Source organism: Hylobates moloch, unplaced genomic scaffold, assembly GCF_009828535.3.
Source record: "Hylobates moloch isolate HMO894 unplaced genomic scaffold, HMol_V3 SCAFFOLD_3, whole genome shotgun sequence".
Classification (NCBI taxonomy): Eukaryota; Metazoa; Chordata; class Mammalia; order Primates; family Hylobatidae; genus Hylobates; species Hylobates moloch.
The window spans coordinates 33,746,011-33,762,060 of record NW_026652278.1 but is presented as its reverse complement, the minus strand read 5'-3'; the positions used below and the strand labels follow the sequence as shown (position 1 = coordinate 33,762,060).

Genomic DNA, 16,050 nt, shown 5'->3' with positions numbered 1-16,050 from the left:
TGCAATCATGGCTTACTGCAGCCTTGACCACCCGGGCTCAACTGATTGTCCCACCTCAGCCTCCTAAGCAGCTGAGACTACAGGCATGTGCCACTATACCTAGTTTTTATTTTGACAAGGTCTCACTATGTTGCCTAGGCTGGTCTCAAACTCCTGGACTCAAGTGATCCACCCGCCTCAGTCTCCCACAGTGCTGGGATTTCAGGTGTGAGCCACTGTGCCCAGCCTCTTCCTTCTACTAATTGCTCTATGCTACAACCCTGGTCCAATTCCCACCATCTCACCCTTTCAAATCTTGTCCCCAGGCATTATTTCTTCAAGTATGACAAATCAAGATTACAAATGTACCAGTTTTATCATCTCCCTCCCCGGGCCAAACTTTTACCATGAAGCACAAGGAGCCTACTGCTAATGGCTTCTTCCTCAATAATCCTATTCTTATTACCCAAAATATATAAAAAGTAAATTTGCTCTGGACACTCTCTCTAGAGGTTTACTGAGCTACCAAAAGACTTATTATGCTTTCACTCCAAAGCAAACTTACATTCATGATTATCCAGTTATAACCTTCCCTTTCTCCAACTATCCAATATTATCTCTCCTATGATACGAGACCCTGTTCCACACAAGGAGGCTTTCATTGTTATGAAGCCACATCATTATTAACCCCAAAGCCTTACTCATGTTACACTGTCTCTCCATCTGAAACCTTGGCTTGCTTCTCTAAAAAACCTTAGAAGCTCACATTCATCTTGGCTGTCTATAGCCTAGAAAAGAAATTATTGTCTATATCATGAATTCTGACACTTGTATTTTTATATACTATACAGCACCTAACATAAGATTTTAGACTTAAGAGAGAGATGCCCAACATATTTTCACAAATTTGATATTATTTGGTTTCAATGTTCCCCAAAAATAGGGTCTTGGTCCTGTATTTCTACATTCTTTTAACTTATGATTCCCTATCCCTTGGTCAGAAGTTGGGGTCCTAAAAAATTACAAGGCTGGGCGCAGTGGCTCACGCCTGTAATCCCAGCACTTTGGGATGCCGAGGCAGGGGGATCACAAGGTCAGGAGATCGAGACCATCCTGGCTAACACGGTGAAACCCCGTCTCTACTAAAATTACAAAACATTAGCTGGGTGTGGTGGTGGGCGCTTGTAGTCCCAGCTACCAGGGAGGCTGAGGCAGGAGAATGGTGTCAACCAGGAGGCGGAGCTTGCAGTGAGCCGAGATTGCGCCACTGCACTCCAGCCTGGGTGACAGAGCGAGACTGTCTAAAAAAAAAAAAAACAACAAAAATCCACAAGTAATTTTTCCCCCTCTGGCCGTAAGGCCATCCATCGGGAACACAGAGGGAATGCACTAGTGACTGACTGCTGTTCAGACACAATGGGCCTCTTGGTGAAGGGGAAGAATAAAAGCGTGCCATAACTCCCACTCTGCTGGCTTTGAAATCAACTGGCTTTCTTAAAGCTGTAGAATTATGCTATTTTCCTTGTTTTGCCAGATCCCCATGAACTCATATAATAAGGCTTGTTTTCCTGTCTATTTTCAGCAGGGTAACTGTTTTGATAAGCTTTATTACCTGATGGCCTGCTATTTTATTGGTTATTTCTACATAGTAAAGGTGAATCTTCAAAAACATACACAACTTAGAACCTGGAAAGTACTTTAGAGATTATTTAGTTCAATACCCTTTTTATTTTAAAATTCATTTGATTATTATTATTTTTTGAGGCAGGGTCTCAGTCTGTTACCCAGGCTGGAGGGCAGTGGCTCAATCACTGCTCATTGTAGGCTTGACCTCCCAGGCTCAGGCAATCCTCCTGCCTCAGCCTCCTGAGTAGCTGGGACTACAGGTGTGTGCCACTGTGCCCAGCTAATTTTTTTTTTTTTTTTTATTGTGGAGATAGGGTCTCATTTGTTGCCCAAGCTGGCCTCAAACTCGTGGGCTCAAGTGATCCTCCCACCTAGGCCTCCTAAACTGCTGAGATTAAAGGTGGGGTCACCATATTCTGCCTCAATGCCCCTATTTTATAGCCCTGTTACTGAAGCATGAGTCTCTGTTTTTCATCAGAAAGAGTCATACAAGCTATTCCCCTGGGATCCTAGGTGATTCCTTAGGAACGGATCACTTTTTCCATTAGATCGGTATCTCCAGAATAACTAGTGGTCATTCCCAGACTTCTGAAATACCAATATGAGGAACTCCTGGACTAGCAAGACCAGATTTTGAGAACAGAAAAATAGGAAGTGTGGTGACCCTTAGGGTCAGCCCAAGCCTTTGACTCATGCACAATTAATCCCAGCCACACTGCTTGTTTCCTCTGTTTGGATTTTTTATTTGAACGGGAAATGCATTAGGAATAAAATGGTAAAAAGGAGTGCAGGTCTTCTTAGAATCGGATATGAGCAGTCTGACTGCAGTCCTGGGTTCCTCACGGACTGCTTTTGGGCTCTCTCTAAATGCCAGGGGAACTATGTGCTTTATGCAGCCTGACCACGTACAGTGTTTTATTCAGGTTTCCATACTAGCCATGTCAAAACTTCTTTCCTGAGAGCTCACATTCATGGCATCACAAATTTACAAGACATGTGCTTTGACTGATAAATACCACTGGTCAATTTACTTTTTATTGGCCTTTTGTTTGAAGGGGCAGGTGATCTAGAAACATGTGGTTATAGGCAAGGGATGAGGATTCTGTGTTATATGAGGCAATTATTAGTAATATTCTATTACTTGTCATAATATGCACTAACTTTTTTCTCTCCTCTCTGTCTTTTCCTTGTCCTAGTTTCTCTTTTTTTTTTTGAGACAGAGACTTGCTCTGTCGCCCAGGCTGCAGTGCAGTGGTGCGATCTCGGCTCGCTGCAACCTCTGCTTTCCGGGTTTGAGCAATTCTCCTGCCTCAGCCTCCCGAGGAGCTGGGATTACAGGTGCCTGCCACCGTGCTGGTGGAGACGGGGTTTCACCATCTTGGCCAGGTTGATCTCAAACTCCTGACCTCGTGATTCACGCACCTCAGCCTCCCAAAGTGCTGGGATTACAGGCATGAGCCACTGCGCCCAGCCTCCTTGCACTAATCTCTTATTTTGCTTTTGTTCTTTACTCCCCTCCACCCCCCACCTTTCTTTTCTCCTCTCTGTTTTTTTTTTTTTAGGATAGTCAGGGGCACTGGCCACCTGTTTTGATTCTTCTTCTAAGAGACAGACTTGTTTCTCAGTTTAAATAGAACTCGAGGCCAGGCGTGGTGGCTCATGCCTGTAATCCCAGCACTTTGGCAGGTCCAGGCAGGCGAATCGCTTGAAGTCAGGAGTTCCAGACCAGCTTGGCCAAAATGGTGAAAGCCCGTCTCTACTAAAAATACAAAAATTAGTTGGGTGTGGTGGCACACACCTGTAATCCCAGCTACTCGGGAGGCTAAGGCATGATTATCACCTGAACCAACGAGGCGGAAGTGGCAGTGAGCAGAAATTGCGCCACTGCATTCCCACCTGGGCGACAGTGTGAGACTCCGTCCCAAGAAAAATATATATATAGGTATATATATATATTTTAACTCAAAACAGTAGGAATAGTCCAAAACAATTACATAGCTTCAGGAAAAGGAAGAAGGGTGACACCTGCTGGAACAAAGATCAGAGGTTCTGATTTCACATAGAATCTCTCTGAGAACAGACACACAAAACTTCACAGAATTATCCCAGAAACAAGATACCCAAAGCACATCAACGAAGCCCAGGCGCCCAGGTTAAGACTAATAAGAACAGCTAGCATTTACTGAGCGCTTACCTACTACCATATGCTTTCCATGTACAACCTCATCTAATCCTCACAATCACCCTGAGGTAGGTATTATATTATTATCCTCATTCTGTAGATAAGAAAACTGAGCCTGAGAGACTTAACTAGTCCAAGGTCACAGCTATTAAGTGGTGGACTTGGATTTAAACTTAGGCCTGTCAGAATTCTTATCCCCTAAGCCATACTGCCTGCTCTAAATACATATAGACATCTATAAATTACATATATATTTTTCTCTTATTAATCCTAATGATACTTCTTAAAGGTAACTAAATAACAATGAACTAAAAAGGCACGTGGTAAAACACAACAGATCCCAAACATTATCCCACATACTTTTTTTTCTTTTTGAGATGGAGTTTCGCTCTTGTTGCCCAGGCTGGACTGCAGTGGCACAATCTTGGCTCTCTGCAACCTCCACCTCCCGGGTTCAAGCAATTCTCCTGCCTCAGCCTCCCAAGTAGCTGGGATTACAGGTATGTACCATCATGCCCAGCTAATTTTGTATTTTTAGTAAAGATGGGGTTTCACCATGTTGGCCAGGCTGGTCTCGAACTCCTGACCTCAGGTGATCCACCTGCTTAGGCCTCCCAAAGTGCTGGGATTACAGGCATGAGCTACTATGCCTGGCCCCGCATACTCTTAAGGTTTCCAAATCCCCTCCTGACATATTCCATCATCAACATTTCATTTACAGACACACTGATCTGATGGAAAAAGTGATTTTCAGTCTAGGAAGTTGAGGCACCATCCCAAGCACTAGACTTAAAAAACAGGAAGCCTAGATGCAAGTCTGATAAACTATATCTGGCATGAAACAATACTTTCATTTTTTAGTGATTTTGTTTCCCACCAGTAAAATTAATACCTGTTGATGTGACTTATCATGTATAGAAAAAGAGAAATTAAAATGACTTGTGTGATAAGCTAAGTTTCCTAGAAAAAGGCAAGTTGCATAGGTATAATTAACTTCTCCATCTTCAAAGGCTTGTGATTCTAAATTAAAAGACAGAGCTAAAAAAAAAAACGTGAAAGGCATAGAAGGAAAGCTGACTGTGTGTTTACTGAGTAGATTATCACAGAGAGGAGAACAAGATAAAACCATGGATAATTAGTATATCTCGTTCTAGTCTCTCTTTCCCAGTGTATCCCCCTGCCAGTATCCTCTTCCTTTGGATTCCACTTAACATCTTTAAGCTTATTAGGCTTAAGTGGTTAAAAGGTAGTCAAGATAAAATTACAGATTCCAGGTCCTGGCCTGACCTTGAGTCAGTCTTCGGACAGGTGACTCACGATGCCAGGTTCTGAGAATCTCTCGGATGGCCATGCTTCCTAAGAGTCCATGCTACCCACATCCTCTGAACAGCTCAGTGGAAGCCACTGCACTCTTGTCCTTTCTCCATTCCATCAGATATGGACTACAGACTCCACTGGGAGAGCTATGACTAAGGACAGATAAGGTCCCTGCTATAATCTCTTAATCTATTTCTGTCTACCTTCCCAACACTGATTAACAAGAAAGCATACAGAGCTGAAGAGGAGACTGAGTATAAAGTGAAGTGTAAGAAACTCTCAAAACAACAGAGTGTGGTGGCGTTTTCTCTCATTAATAACTTTTTTTTTTTTTTTTGAAACAAGGTCTTGCTCTGTTGCCCAAGCTGGAGTGTAGTGGCGTAAACACAGCTCACTGCAGCCTCAACCTCCTCGGCTCAGGCTCCTGCCTCAGTCTCCTGAGTAGCTGGGACCACAGGCATATACCACTGGTATGCACCACCATGCTTGGTTAATTTAATTTTTTTTTTTTTTTTTTGTAGAGACAAGGTCCTGCCATGTTGCCCAGGCTGATCTCAAACTCCTGGGCTCAAGGGATACTCTTGCCTTTGGCCTCCCAAAATGCTAGGATTACAGGCATGAGCCACTATACCCAGCCTCTTATCAATCCTAATGATACTTCTTAAAGTTAAGTAAGGTCTGTAATCCCAGCTACCCGGGAGACTGAGGTGGTAGCATCACTTGAGACTAGGAGTTTCAGACCAGCCTGGGCAACAACGTGAGACCCTGTGTCTTAAAAAATAAAACAAAATTTGTATAATAAAAAATAAATAATCCCAGCACTTTGGGAGGCCAAGGTGGGCAGATCACAAGATCAGGAGTTTGAGACCAGCCTGACCAATATGGTGAAACCCCATCTCTACTAAAAATACAAAAATTAGCCGGGTGTGGTGGCAGGCGCCTGTAGTCCCAGCTACTCGGGAGGCTGAGGAAGGAGAATCGCTTGAACCTGGGAGGCGGAGGTTGTAGTGAGCCAAGATCACGCCACTGCACTCCAGCCTCGACAGAATGAGACTCCGTCTCAAAAAACAAACAAACAAATAAATAAACAAAATAAAACAAAATCTAAAAGAAATTCTCAAAATAGATTTTGAGGATTAAGGTCAAAATCCATTATTCCATTCTTATCACTAAGGGTTAGAGAAGTTTGCTAGGTTTTTCTGGGTGTGTGTGTGTGTGTGTGTGTGTGTGTACATGATTTAAGAAATCAAGCCTGTCCCTTTTGTGCCATATGCCAAAGAGCAAGTAATGATATTAATAACACACCTAATAAGTTCTACTGTTTTGATGACTGAGTCATCACAAAATTGGATTGATCAGAAGCTTCTGTCTTTTAGACACTACTGGCTTCTCTGTTTATGCAGAATGGACTTAAGGATACTTGTTGAAATGGTTTATAGTTTATAGTTTGTTCATCTAATCAGAGTGCAAGAAGGGAGAAATACTTGGAAAATCACTGAGAGATGGCTATGACTACCTGTTTTAATTTATATTTATTTATTTATTTATTTATTTATTTGAGACAGGGTCTCGCTCTGTCACTCAGGCTGGAGTACAGTGATGTGATCATAGCTCACTGACACTTCCAACTCAAGCGATCCTCTTGCCGCAGCCTCCTGAGTTGTTAGGACTATAGGTGCATATCACCATGCCTGGCTAAGTATGACTATCTGTTTTAAATCACTTCCTTTTAAACTGGCTCTGATGAGACAGCAGTAAAATAGGGATGTTTTGCACCTGTCTCTTAATTTCCACATCAAAATTCCTGCTCTACTATTATGCATTAATAAATGGTAATACTGTTAGCAAAGCCGTATACAGTTATTTTTTTTTCTCCCTCCCCCCCACGCCCCATATCAGTTTTTAAAAGAGAAATAAAGCCTGAAGTTGGTCAGGCGCAGTGGCTCATGCCTGTAATCCCGGCACTTTGGGGGGCCAAGGCAGGCAGATTGTTTGAGCCTAGGAGTTCGAGACCAGCCTGGGCAATATGGCAAAACCCCATCTCTACCAAAAATACTAAAAATTAGCCCAGCATGGTAGCATGTGCCTGCAGTCCCAGCTACTCATGAAGCTGAGGTGGAAGGACTGCTTGAGCCTGGGAGGCAGAGGTTGCAGTGAGCTGAGATCACACCACTGCACTCCAGCCTGGGCAACAGAGTGAGAGTACTGTCTCAAAAAAAAAAAAAAAAGAGAGAGAGAGAGAGTGTGCCTGAAGTGTGGCTATGGCATGGGGGCAGTGGAAAGATAATCCTGGACTTAGAATATGATGAGTTCATATTCTGAGGCCAAGACTTCCCACCTCCAGCCAACAGTCTTTGAATTTTGCTCTCATTAGTTATAAAATACCGTTAATAATCCCCACTTTCCTACCTCCCAGGTCTGTGCTGAAGATCAAATGAGAATATATTTGTGAGAAAATACCGTGGAAATTGTAAAATGGTACTAAACTATAAGGCATCATTACGTCCACGCTACTTTGGTATTGCCGAGGACTCTCTAGAGGTTAAGCCACTTCACAAATTCAAAAAGGATCTGGTTGTCGAAACGGGCAGACTCCAAAAATCTAATTTCAAATAGTCTACTATTTGATGAGCAGCTTACCTCGATGGAGGGGAAGATTATCCAATTCTTGGGATGTGAATTCACAAATGCACACAAACAGCCTCTCTCCCTCTTTTAGACTGGGAATGGTCACAATTTCCACAAAACTGCTGGGGAACTGTCCTGAAAATAAAAGCAAACATATTAAATTTTAATGCTGAGATTTCTTTTCCCGTCTGTGTACAAGGACAAAAACTTTTCTTCTGAGTCCATGTATAGACCCTAACTTGAAAACTCAGTGAATACTCATAATTGGAGAATCTGTTGGAGAAGAAGTATAGTGCACAAAACTGGATGCATGCACAACAGAGAGAATGCAATTCAATTCGGTACACATTTACTGGGGGCTGCTATACGCAAAGCACGCTGCAGAGGAAAACCTAAGTAAGACAGTTTTGGTTTTCAAAGAGCTAAAAACCTAGTTCAGATAAAAAGTCAAATTCAGACATAAATAATAATTCAATCCTGAAATCTGGTATCACAACCTAAGCACACAAATTGTTACGGAAGCTCAGAGAAGACAGGTAATCGGTCAGGAAGAACATAAAAAACTTTATGAAAACAATAGCATTTGAATCTGAAGGTGGATAAGGTTTTAATAGGTGGTGGTAGAAAGACAGGGCCTGCCAGTTGGAAAGTATCAGAAAGTCTGACTGATTCTACCTTCTATCTCTGGGTCTATTTATCTCCAGACCCACCACCTTGATCCATGCCATCACCATCTCTCACCTGGATTACTGCAGCGACCTTCCAAATGCTTCCCTGCCTTCAGTTTTGTCCCTATTATTCTTAAGTCTGGAGCAGTGAGTTTTCTAAAATTCAAATCTGATCATGTTCAAAGCACTTTCAGGGTTTCCCATTTCCTTCACTCCTTACCATGGCATACTCTGCCTCCCATGATCCAGCTTTTGCTCATCTCTCCAGCCCACCTTTCTCCCTCAACCACTCACACCTCGTGTCCTACTAAACTTCTCTAAGTCGCCAGTGTTCTCACACTCCAGGGACCTTCAACAAGCAATCCTCTCTGCCTACCATCTTTGCCTTGCTAACTCCTTCTCATCATTTGTCTCAGCTGAGATATCTTTTCTACTGGGAAATAATTTATCTCCCAAATGTGGGTTAAGTGTCAACGGAGTGTGCTCGAAGGACTCCAACCCAGACTTACATAAATATGAATATATGCAAGTTAAGGACTGGATTAACACAGATGCATGTGGTGTGGGAAAAGCTTCCACCCTTCCCTAGGCTAATTAATGAAAGAAATCGATGTGAATATATATTTTACAGAATCGAAGACAGCTAACCAGGTGTGTGGAATGTGGGAGGTAGGCAGCATGTAGGGTAAAGGATAACTTTAATAAATTTGGGCCAGCCATGGATCCAGGAAGGAGTGAACAGGATGAATCATGCTCCTTTGAAGAAAATGAAAGAACGATCACTTCTCGGCCTTTTGCCTAAGATCAAGTGAAGAATGAAAGAAAGGGTAGAAAATGTTTAAAGAAGACAGCCAGAGGAAACAAGGTGGAGAGCACCTTGTGTTCCACAAATCATAAAGCTGGTTATGAAAAACAGTAGTGCCGGGTGTGGTGGCTCATGCCTGTAATCCCAACACTTTGGGAGGCCGAGGCGGGCGGATCATGACGTCAGGAGATTGAGACCATCCCAGCTAACATGGTGAAACCCCGTCTCTACTAAAAACACAAAAAATTAGCCAGGCGTGGCGGCATGCGCCTGTAGTCCCAGCTACTCGGGAGGCTGAGGCAGGAGAATGGCATGAACCTGGGAGGTGGAGCTTGCAGTGAGCCGAGATCCTGCCACTGCACTCCAGCCTGGGCGACAGAACAAGACTCCGTCTCAAAAAAAAAAAAAAAAAAAAAAAAAAAAAAAAAAAAAAAAAAAAAAAAAAAAAAAAAAAAAAAAAAAAAAAAAAAAAAGAAAAGCAGTAGTAAACAACAGGGTTATGAAGAAAGGAATAACACGTTTTGAGAAGAGAAATAATAGCACCGAACACAAAGGATAAAGACCTGGGAAGCGAAAGGGGGTGAAAGGGAAAGACTTGGATAGAAACCTGGGCTGGGGCAGCTGGTGTCTAGTGGTGCAATCTCTTGAAGGAATCAACAAAGAGACATGAAATGGTAACAGAAATCTTCCCCTAACTGGTAAAGACTACATATGAATACAGAAGGAAAACACAAAAGGATTCTGAAACTTATTGACTTGGGCTTCCCATTTAGCTAGCTTTCTTTTCTTTCTTTTCTTTTCTTTCTTTCTTTCTCTCTCTCTCTTTCTCTTCCTCCCTCCCTACCTCCCTTCCTACTTCCCGTCCTTTCTTATTGATTGATTGATTGATTGAGATGGTATCTTGCTATGCTGACCAGGCTGGTCTCGAACTCTTGGCCTCTAGCAATCCTCCCATCTCAGCCTCCCAAAGTGCTGGGATTATAGGCAAGAGCCACCGTGCCCAGCCTTTATTTTTATTTTTATTATTTATTTATTTATTTAGAGACAGAGTTTCGCTCTTGTCGCCCAGGCTGGAATGCAATGGCACAATCTCAGCTCACTGCAACCTTTACCTCCTGGGTTCAAGCAATTCTCCAGCCTTGCCTCCTGAGTAGCTGGGATTACAGGCACATGCCACCACACCCAGCAAATTTTGTATTTTTAGTAGAGACAGGGTCTCACCATCTTACCATGCTGGCCAGGCTGGTCTTGAACTCCTGACCTCAGGTGATCCACCCACCTCAGCCTCCCAAAGTGCTGGGATTGTAGGCATGAGCCACTGTGCCCAGCTAGAACTAATTTTCTTTTTTTTTCTTTTTTTTTTTTTTTTGAGGTAGGGTCTCACTCTGTTGCCCAGGCTGGAGTGCAGTGCCGGCCTTTATTTTTAATATGGAAAGAAGTCAGGGCCTGTGGTCCACTATGAGTCTCTTACTTACCTGTAACATCCTCCTTCTTTCCTAGAAGCCAAAATTCATCCACCACTGCCAGCACCTCAATAACATCTCCAACAAAGAGCGGCAGTTCTTCTGATACACTAGGGCAGAAGTCAAAAATGGCTCGAACCACTGAGCCAGCCTCCATGTTTTATAACCTGGAAAGATAGATCAAGAGAAACAGAAAACATCAATATTTAAGACACTGCAATATAGATCTATTTCTTGGGAATGATAAAGCTTGAGATACAAATATACTTAAAATGAAGCCAAAGCTAAGCAAATAAGTTAGCACTTCCTATTTTATTTTTGAGATAGGGTCTCACTCCCATCGCCCCGGCTGGAGTGCAGTGGAGCAATCACGGCTCACTGCAGCCTCGACTTCCTGGGCTCAGGTGATCCTCCCAGCTCAGTCTCCCAAGAAGATTGGGCTACAGGCATGTGCCACCATGTCCAGCTAATTTTTCGTATTTTTACTAGAGGCAGGGTTTCACCATGTTGCCCAGGCTGGTCTCAAACTCCTGGGCTGAAGCAATCTGCCCACCTTGGCCTCCCAAAGTGCTGGGATTACAGGCATGCTCCACTGTAGCTGGCCTCATATTTTAAAATATCAAAGTTATTTCTCATTTCTTTTTCCTTTTTTGGGCATGAGGGGCGAGGAACACGGTCTTGCTTTATCACCCAGGCTGGAGTGCAGTGGTGTGATCATAGCTCACTGCAGTCTCCAGCTCCCAGGCTCAAGTGATCCTCCTACCTCAGCTTTCTGAGTAGCTGGAACTACAGGCGCACACCACTGTGCCTGACTTTTTATTTTTATTTTTAGATGAAACCTCGCTGTGTGTTCCACGCTGGAGTGCAGTGGCACAATCTCGGCTCACTGCCACCTCCGCCTCCTAGCTCAGTCTCCCAAGTGATTCAAGAGGCTCAGCCTCCCAAGTAGGTGGGACTACAGGCATGCGCCACCATGCCCAACTAATTTTTGTATTTTTAGTAGAGACGGGTTTTGCCACATTGGCCAGGCTCATCTCAAACTCCTGGCCTCAAGTGATCTGCCCACCTCAGCCTCCCAAAGTGCTGGGATTACCGGCGTGCGCCACTGCCCCAGCCTTTTTTTTTTTTTTTTGTAGAGATGAGCTCTCACTTTGTTACCCAGGCTAGTGTTGAACTCCTGGCTTCAGTGATCCTCCTGCTTCGGCCTCCCAAAGTCTTGGGATTCCAGGTATGAGCCACCACACCTGGTCTAATTTAAAAATAATAATTTCCTCATATATTTTTCATTTGGCCCGCAAAGGAATTCAGGAACAAAACAAAACAAAACAAAAACCCTAGACCTCTCAGTGACAGAAAAGATTCAAGTGTCAGCAAATGTAGGCTTTTCAGAATGCCTGAAGAGGGCAGTAAGGAAATTAACATTTTTAAAGCACCAGACAGCATGGTAATTTTAAAATACAATACTTTAAAAAGTAGAGATTTTAAATATGGCATTTTATTCCCCACAGAGTTTAAAGATTAGGATACTAAGGCTCAGTATAGTTAGAAAACATTATTAGTCCAAGATCACAGTGCTCACAGCAGCAGGGCCAGGACTCAAACTGAGGGCATTCTGATTCCTACCTACTGAGACTATCTGCAAACAAATGTACCACAACCTGAAGAACAGCCGCAGAACCATGCCTCAAAGGCCTAGATGGAAAACCTACTGGGGGCTGGCGCGGTGGCTCGCACCTGTAATCCCAGCACTTTGGGAGGCCAAGGCGGGCGGATCACCTGAGGTGAGGAGTTTTGAGGCCAGCCTGGGCAACGTGGTGAAACCCCGTCTCTATTAAAAATACAAAAATCAGTCAGGCACGGTGGCGGGTGCCTGTAATCCCAGCTACTTGGGAGGCTGAGGCAGGAGAATCACTTGAACCCAGAAGGCCGAGGTTGCAGTGAGCCGAGGTCGTGCCACTGCATTCCAGCCTGGGTGACGGAGTGAGACTCAGAAAAGCAAAAAGGAAAAGGAAAGGGAAAACCTATTGAATGACTCATGCCTGTAATCCTAGCACTTTGGGAGACTGAGGCTAGAGGATCAATTGCAGTCAGGAGTTCAAGACCAACCTGGGCAACAGAGCAAGACTTCACCTCTATTTTACAAAAAAAAAAGTTAGAAAAGTAAAAATCTGTAAGAAAGGAAGAAAGGACTATGTAGATGGCACCTCCAGACAAGATTTAGCATCCTATGCCAGATCAAGTATATGTTTTTGGTTCACAGAAGTCAGTGGCCCAACCCCGGAGAGTATCCTTGTACTGTTAACAGTGTCTGTGCTGTAATAAGACGATGTGTCCATTACCTTGATGCATGTGGCTGGGGAACCTACATATGTATTGACGCAGCAGAAAGAGAGGACATAAGTAGTGGACATCCATCCATCTGTAGACAATCGGCCTTGATGACAGCTACATTTCTCCCTACGTCTCTTAAAGGAGCAGCTGAAGATGACCAGAGTATCCAGGCCTGAAATCTATTTTTCTTTTCTTTTCTTTTTAGAGATGGGGTCTTGCTCTGTTGCCCAGGCTGGAGTGCAATAATAGCTCACTGCAGCCTTGAACTCCTGGGCTCAAGTGATCCTCCTGTCTCAGCCTCCCAAGTACAAGTCTATTTTTCTTTAACCATCTCAAGTACTTATTTGGTCTTGGTAGAGATGAATGAGGACTCTACCTTCCATCTCACATACAACCATCATCACATCAAAAAGCATGAAGTGCCTAACTACAAAAAAAGAAAAGGTAGTGGTAGCTCTGTTAATTGTATTTATCTATGAGACAGGGTCTATTCTGAGGCCCAGGCTGGAGTGCATTGGCTCACTGTAGCCTCGATATCCAGGGCTCAAGCAATCTTCCCACCTCAGCCTCCTGGGTACATATGGCTACAGGTATGCATAACCATGCCCAGCTAATTTTTTTGGTACTTTTTTGTAGAGACAGGGTTTTACTATGTTGCCCAGGTTGGTCTCAAACTCCTGGGCCACCCGCCTTGGCCTCTCAAAGTGCCAGGGGGTTACAGGCAGAAGCCACCATACCTGACCTCTGTTAATTTATAATCCAGCCAGGCACGGTGGCTCACGCCTGTAATCCCAGCACTTTGGGGGGCCGAGGCGGGTGGATCACCTGAGGTCAGGGAGTTCGAGACCGGCCTGACCAACATGGAGAAACCCCGTCTCTACTAAAAACACAAAATTAGCCGGGGGTGGTGGTGCATGCCTGTAATCCCAGCTACTCGGGAGGCTGAGGCAGGAGAATCGCTTCAACCCAGGAGGCGGAGTTGCGGTGAGCCAAAATCGCACCATTGCACTCCAGCCTGGGCAACAAGAGCAAAACTATGTCTCAAAAAAAAAAAATTATATCCAAGAAAACACTGATATGGATAAACATATTAGGCATATAATAAATCATTTAGTATATTAATATGGAGTACCTAGATGTTAATAAATCATACTACACAAACATTACCAATTTAATTTGTACTGTCAAGCAAAAGTAGGTTATCTTTGTGTTACTTATTATAGACTTTTTGTCTATAATAAGATAACTTGAGTCCACGGTGGAAAAGAGAAGTGGTAAGTGGGTATTTCCCACAGATGCTACTAACACATTTTCTCCAAGTATTACCAAAAAAAATCTAATTATAATTACATGCTGAGGAGGCAGCATATATGAATGTAAAGCACTAGGCTTCTGTAGTCAGAGAGACCCAGGTCCACAGCCCAGCTCCACTATTTATTAGCATTTTCACCTTGGACATCTTAAACTCTCTGGGCTTCAGTTTCCTCATCCAGATAAGTGGAGATAATCATACTTTCATAATAACCATCAAGACTATTACAGTTATAACAGTGCCTAACATCCATTGAGTACTTCCTAGGTACATGCATTTACCATGTACTTCCCTGAGTCCTCGCAAGGACCCTATCATATGTTATTGGTTCCCATTTGGCAGGTGGGGACACGGGATCAGAGAGATGATAGCTGTCCAAGGTCACATAATAAGTCAGGGGTGTAATGGGAACCCAAATCTGTCTGTCTCCAAAGCCTTAACCAGTATGCTAACTGTGAAGGCACCTAGGTCAGGGCTGGTATAGTAGCTGCTCAATAAACATTAGTCATTATTACAAAGCATCATTTCCATAATCAACTGCAAGCTCAAATTTGTGTCACTGATATAGCATCACCAGAGAATGTGCTATTTCAAACACATAAACACTACAGAGCTTACCATTTCAACATGTCAAAACCTGGTTAACTTTGTTTAAAAATAGACACATTCCAGACTTCCCTGACTTCTTTATTAGAAGACCTTGAACATGATTTACTCTTTGGCTGATGGGTCCAAGTTCATTATTAAGACTACACATTACTGTATTAAGCTGTGATACACAATACCAGCACTGTCTACTTCTTAGGCCTTTCTCTTTCAATGCCAGCCTACCCTCTGCTCTCCTCCGTCAACTTTTCCACCCCCTTGCTATATTGCTGTTTATGATCTGCTATGGAGGGGAGACCACACGCATACTACCAAAATTATGTAAAGTTCCCAGATAAATAAAAGTAAACAAGCTCTAAATGCGAGGCTAACAAACTCTACTGTGGTGGGAAAGGACACATGTTCGTGGTAGAGTTTTTCAACAGTTATTTTTATGTGCACTGAGGCCCCTTTCTTTCTGGCTGTCTTCCAGAGGACTCAAGTTGCCAGATGTCAGATTTCCACATAAGGGTGGTGTCCTAAGTATTTTCTTAAAAAAAAAAAAAAAAAAAAAAACCCACACGCACATAATGTCGTGCAAACTTCTTAGCCATCTAGATGTTTATGTTATTAAAACAATTCCTTAACCTTGGGCCAAAGTAGATACTGTTTTTCTTCTTATACTACATTTTCTCAAATTTCATCTCACTATCAGACTAGATATATCTAATTATCTAAAATATCAAGTAAAGAATTAGCATAAACCCCATATGATTACTTAGAGAACTACCCCATTACACAAAGAGAGTAATGCTTGTAATCTGAAAGAGTTAAAGCTTCTCCCAGAGAACCTTTTCGCTCTACCAGAAAATGACTCAGAAGCAGAGGAGAATCTGGCTCAATAAATACTTTTACTGACTGACCTCCTACTCCATTGGAATGAGTGTGTAATCACTGAGGAGCACACACCCTAGAAGGGTACTGAAGTCACGGCCTCGCTAAATTACATGATTCGTGTGTGAGACCCAAAAGTATGTATAATATGATGAATCTCATCTGTCTTCTCTGCCCTGTATACACTATGAAAAGCAGCTACTCTTATTCATGCCAGGGCCATTTTAGAAGCCTGAGCATATATTTTGAAACAATCACAA

At 43.1% G+C, this 16,050-nt stretch overlaps 1 protein-coding gene across 2 annotated transcripts in view; it reads right to left on the bottom strand.

Annotated features, from left to right (window-relative positions):
- The window catches only part of DNMBP (dynamin binding protein), a 129,702-nt gene that overhangs the window by 81,683 nt on the left and 31,969 nt on the right, over positions 1-16,050 (bottom strand). For both annotated transcript variants that reach the window (XM_032180471.2, XM_058436107.1), the window contains 2 exons: positions 10,681-10,835; positions 7,745-7,867 (listed from right to left, as the gene is read on the bottom strand). In XM_032180471.2, coding sequence (XP_032036362.1) covers positions 7,745-7,867; positions 10,681-10,825 — 268 coding nt within the window. In that variant the 5' untranslated portion in view covers positions 10,826-10,835. The remainder of the gene's footprint in view (positions 1-7,744; positions 7,868-10,680; positions 10,836-16,050) is intronic.